Source organism: Sceloporus occidentalis, unplaced genomic scaffold (assembly GCF_023333645.1).
Source record: "Sceloporus occidentalis isolate IW3139 unplaced genomic scaffold, rSceOcc1.0.p SCAF_10, whole genome shotgun sequence".
In the NCBI taxonomy this organism is placed as follows: Eukaryota; Metazoa; Chordata; class Lepidosauria; order Squamata; family Phrynosomatidae; genus Sceloporus; species Sceloporus occidentalis.
Window position 1 is genome coordinate 29740268 of NW_028316990.1, and position 5187 is coordinate 29745454.

At 47.3% G+C, this 5187-nt stretch overlaps 1 protein-coding gene across 1 annotated transcript; it reads left to right on the forward strand.

Moving 5' to 3' along the window:
* Positions 1-433: 433 nt before the first annotated feature.
* Positions 434-1523, forward strand: LOC149306296 (transmembrane protein 100-like). The gene has a single exon (XM_089476832.1). The coding sequence runs from the start codon at positions 578-580 to the stop codon at positions 947-949; it is 372 nt and encodes a 123-aa protein (XP_089332958.1). The 5' UTR covers positions 434-577; the 3' UTR covers positions 950-1523.
* The last annotated feature ends 3664 nt before the right edge of the window (positions 1524-5187 follow it).

The window sequence follows — 5187 nt, forward strand, 5'->3', positions numbered from 1 at the left end:
ACACTCTCTCAGCCTCAGGGGAAGGCAATGGCAAACCTCCTCTGAACCAATCTTGTCAAGAAAACCCTGTGATAGGTTTGCCTTAGGATCGCCCTAAGTCAGAAATGACTTGAAGGCAAAACAACCATAAACATTATTTTTGCTTCCTTTAGGCTCAGCATTGAGCCTGCCTTTCCATTTTCATCCTTGACCTTCCTCATCATCAGCTGCTCAGGTCCAAAGAGATGAGCCATTCTTGCAAAAGAAGAAAGTAACCAAAGCAGAGAAGGATGCTGAATGTTTTCAAAGGCAGCAGCAGCAGCAGCAGTAGCAGCATCTTCTTCTTCTCTGAAATGGTTAAGAGGCTGGGCTCTCCCACCCACAGGCATGAGCTCACTTTCCCCCTCTGCCAATCGCCAGTCAGTGTTTCTGTAAAATTGTCCACCGAGCCAAAGCAATGAGCTGAAAGCCAGCCGGAGAGCAAAGAAAGCAGGAGACAAGAGAGGAGGAGGAAAAGATTTTTGCATCATCCCTCCAGCCACTTCAGCAAGGTTGGTGAGCTTGGTGTGGGCATTGCCCTCTGTGCCCCTGTGCCAGGATGATGGGCTGCAAGTCCAACTCGCTCACCTGCCTGCAAGGAGGCAAGCCTGTGCTGCCAGTGGCTGGCCCCACTGATTCCACAGCCACGCTCAACAAACTGGCCCTGGCCACAGGGGGCACAGAGAAATCCTGGTACCGCTGCGTCTTTCCTTTTGGCATCGTCTCCCTGGTCATTGGCATTGCTGCCACGTGCATCACCTTTACCATCAATGGGCCGCAGATGGACATCGCCAAGGTGGTCTCGGTGGCCACCTTGGTCTTTGGGGTGGGCCTGCTTGTGGGTGCCATGATCTGCTGGCGGGCCAAGAGGAAGAGGCAGCGTAAGAAGCAGCAAGAGGCACCTGCCACCTTGGAACAAGGAGCTTTGTGATGGAGACGGCAAGCCACGGCCCAGCAGATAGACCCAGGTCTGGAGATCATCTTACCCTTTTCTTGTAATCTGTGGCCGAGTGAGGGGAGCTGGGAAGAAGGGGGCTTTTAGAAGGCCCTCCAAGGTTTGGGAGACAAAGGATAGCAGAACCAGATGGTGTCAGGGGCAACTTTGCCCTCCTTTGACTCAGTGTGATGAGCAGCATTAAGAACTCACCGGACAGCATTTGAGTGCATATGGCAGCAGCCGAGTAACAGGAACAAGCAGTTGACTTATCACTGGACCGTTTCCCTGCAAAGATGTCCTAACCTTGGCTATGCAAGCTTCTTTGCCACACAGAACTACTTGTTTACAAAGAGCTCCAGGAACTTTTAAAGTGGCAGCAGAAGCAGAGTGTGTATTCTTTCCCTCGCCAGTGCTTTTTCCATCACGGCTGCTATGTACATCATTGCTCTCAGAAAGAATGATATATACATGTGTGTCTCTGTGTGTGTTTGTAAAAAAAGATGAGAATCCTGGAGTGGGAGACTGCTCCAGAGCATGCATCCAGGTGTAACCAGAAGTGCCCAAGTTGATGTCGGGTGAACAATATGATTCTGTCTTTCAACCAGCAAGATGAGTAACACGATAAGTAAGACTGGGCTTCTGGCAGTGGAGAAACTGGAGTCCAACCCCTTTTCTCTGTGGGTAGCCCAGATCAAAGTGATGGCCAGTATTTTGAAAATAAACCTATTACCACCACACGTAGGACGATAAGTGAGAAGAAATATTCTACAGGAAAGAGCATAGAAGCAGCCAAAAGATGAAGGACATTACAAGATCTGGTGAAATAGAACTGTTGAAACTGCAGTGGAAACATGCCTGCTGTGGATGAGGAGATTTATCATTGAGAAATGCAGTTTGGCACCCATCATGAAAGAAGAAATGGATCTAATTTTTCCTTTGGTACCAGATGCTGCATAGTAAGAAAGTTTCTAGTGTTAGGAGCGGTTGCAAGGACTGAGTTAAAAGTTTTATACACCTGGCTATAAACTCACATGCATGTGCCACTAATCTATGCAGGACTGTATAGACTTCAGGTTAGTTGCACGTTAGCCATGTGCTTCCCCCCCCCCTTTTTTTTTGTGATCAAGCTATAAGACTGGCCACCAAGACTAGCGCACATTTCTCATAAGCAGTGGCAGTGTGGGTCGTCTCACATTGTGGCACACTTGAATTAATGGCATAGCTGTGGCTGCATCTGAGCTGTAACTTCAGAAGGAGCAGTTCACAGCGTGTCAGTTTGGCATTGCCCCCGTTGGGGCAGGATAACAGCCGAGCTTGGCACAGGCATAAAAAGGAGAAAGGAAATCGCAGACGTTGGATCCAGAAAGGGAAGCCAGATGGTTTGGGCTCTTGGCTTCATCTTTCCTAGGAAAGGGATAGGTCCAGGACAAGGAATGTTATACTTTCCTTACGTCTTTACACTTCCTTCCCAAACATGGCCTTAACTTGCCCTCCCTGGCCCTGCTTAAAAAAACAAGCAAACAAAGTGGACCCACGTCACAGCTGTGTTGCCCTGGCACTTCAAGAGAAGACTCTCTTCCCTTCTTGCACTCCACTCTGAGCTGGACTCTCTCCATCCCTTCCCAGGCAGGCTGCTCATGGCTGGAAAAACAGCTGCACTTTTGGCTCCTCAGCACCTGGAGCCCATCCGACATACGCACATGCAGCTGGAAAGAAGTGAAACCGGACTCTCGGTAATAAGCCTAGAAGCTGGGGAGAGGCAGCAGCCAGGACAGAGGAGGGGTGTGGGGACAGACCAGTGCCCAGGACGCAGGGTGTGCACATACATCACGTTTCTTGGTTGCGTACTTCACAGCACGCCGGCAGACAACCAGGCCTCAGCCATGCCTGGCCCAGATGTAACATATGTGACTGTGCAAACAGTGCAAACAGAAAGGCAGACTAAAAGCTAGCAGCCCTTTTGGGAAAGATCTGGAGGGTGACTTCCGACATCTTGAGCAAGGAAGGTTCACATCTGCTCTAGGCAGTAGTCAGGGCGATGCCATCTTCCAGGGGTTAGTCTTGGGAAAGTGTTCTGCTACAAAGATTTTACAGGTAGGCTGTCCTCAAAATAAAGGTAGCATCCTCTCCTAGTACTGGGTTGATATTTATGTAGCAAAGGTGCTCAAGTGTAGCATTTGTATTTAAAATATTAATACTATCTATTAATCCAGCCCTTTCTGTAAGGGCACATGCCTCATATTCGCACAACAATCTTGTAAGGGAGGTGAGGTGGAGAAACGGTACCTGTCCCAAACTCAGTATGCGACTGCTACAGTAGAACAGAAATGGGAAGCTGCTTCTCTCTCCGTCTATAGCTAACATTCGAGCCCAGAGTTATTTTGAATCACAACTCTCAAAATCCAACCAGCATTGCTGCTGGCATACGGATGGAGGGTTTCGAAAGCTGTCATCCTATTAAATAACTTTTCCAAGTTCTGCTTCAGCTAGACATGATGGAATTTTTACCTTCCAGCTCTTAGGTGACAACTTCCGCAGTCCCTAACCACTGACTATACTGCCTTGACCATCTGAGGACTGAAATCCCAGCCTAGGCTCTAGCCCCTGCTATTCCACACTCACATTTTATATATTTTATTTTATACCCTCTCCTGGTGCATGTAGTTTCTATCGATGTAGCATAGCTTCTGTTGCTTTACCGTTTGCAAATATTCTTTCCTGCATGACTGAAACTGTAAGGATTCTGCTAAAGTAACTTAATCCAGATTTGGTAGGACCACACAGTCCAGTTGTCCTGATTTGCCAGGCACAATCCCAATTCATTCCCAGTTGTCCCACTTTGTCGTCTGCTTTTAAAATGTCCCAGTTTCCCTCTCATCTACTCACTTCCTTCTTCAGCTTCTTTCCATTGCTGAAAACTGAGTTCAAGGTGCAAAAGTGCAGTTGGCCCTCCACAATTGTGGCTTTGACTTTCCCAGATTTGTTTATTCATGTGTTTCATTAATATGTTCTCTCTAGGAATCTCTAGCTCCTCCAGGATGACTCTATTGTCAACTTCTGCCAAAAATCACATTGGAGAACCTAGAAGTTTCTAGGAAGAACACTTCTCTAGGCATTTGTAGGTCCTCCAGTGCAATTTCATGGTCAACGTCTGGCAGATCTTGACCACAGAATTGCCCTGGATGACCTAGAGATTTCTTTTTTAAAAAATTAAAATTTATTAATACATTCTAAAACAAAACATGACAACAAACATTACACCAAAACAACAATAAATACAGGCAATAACCCAAATAAGGCCCTGAAAATTAGAGATAAAAGGTGTATTCAGGGATCCTGAAAGACAGCTTTCCATAAAAATTTAGCTAAAATTGGGGGATGTCTAGAGACCAAATCTTGCTGGATGTATTCAAGAAATGGGTGCCAAATCTTGTGAAAGGTCAATCCAGAGTGTAAGCCTCTCGCTCTGTTGTTATTATCTGCCATTTTCTCTCCATAAGTCCCAGAGTCTAGTACAGGGGCGGCAACCTATGGCCGCCAATTGCCTATGGACTAGCCCCAGCCCGGTCCTGCCGCCAATTGCCGCCCCGCCGCAGCTTCCGCACCGCTCTGGGTGCCATTTTGAGTTCGGTCCCCCAGTTGTCTGAGGGACCGCAACCCGGCCCCCGGCTCAAAAAGGTTGCCTACCCCTGGTCTAGTACATCTAGAGATTTCTACGTTTTCTTCCTTTCCGGTGGCTCAAGCAAAAGCAAACTGCTGCAGCCTCTCTTAGCTTATGTGTCCGCACTTACATTTGTGAAATGTCGGCGACTATGTAGGACTGCCTGGAGCCATGTCCTAGTCTTGGCCTCTCTTTCCTGCTGAAGGCCAATGCTTCTGGCCAGAGCAAAGGCAAGTACCTTTCCCACCAGGAAACTAGCTGTGTAGCTTACACAGGCAAAGCAATGCTGCATGGTAGCTCATGCTAGTTATGTAAACTACACATTGACTAGTGTGGGCAGAAGCTTTTGCTCATGTGCATTTTGAAGCATCTGGCCGAATTGTGAAGCCAGAGCTGTGTTTATGGGTCCTCAGTCAAGGAAAAGTGCAATAGCTGTTGATTACTCTAAATGTGAGAATGGGGCAACTGCTTTGCATGGGAAAGATCCTGGCTTCAGTCCTTGAAATCTTAAAAGAAAAAGGGAAAGTAAGTGATGGGAAAAATTCACTCACTACTTTAGACAAAAGGGAGG

Coding starts and splice junctions, on each gene's coding strand:
- LOC149306296 (XM_089476832.1), top strand. CDS start 578: ATGATGGGCTGCAAGTCCAACTCGCTCACCTGCCTGCAAGGAGGCAAG.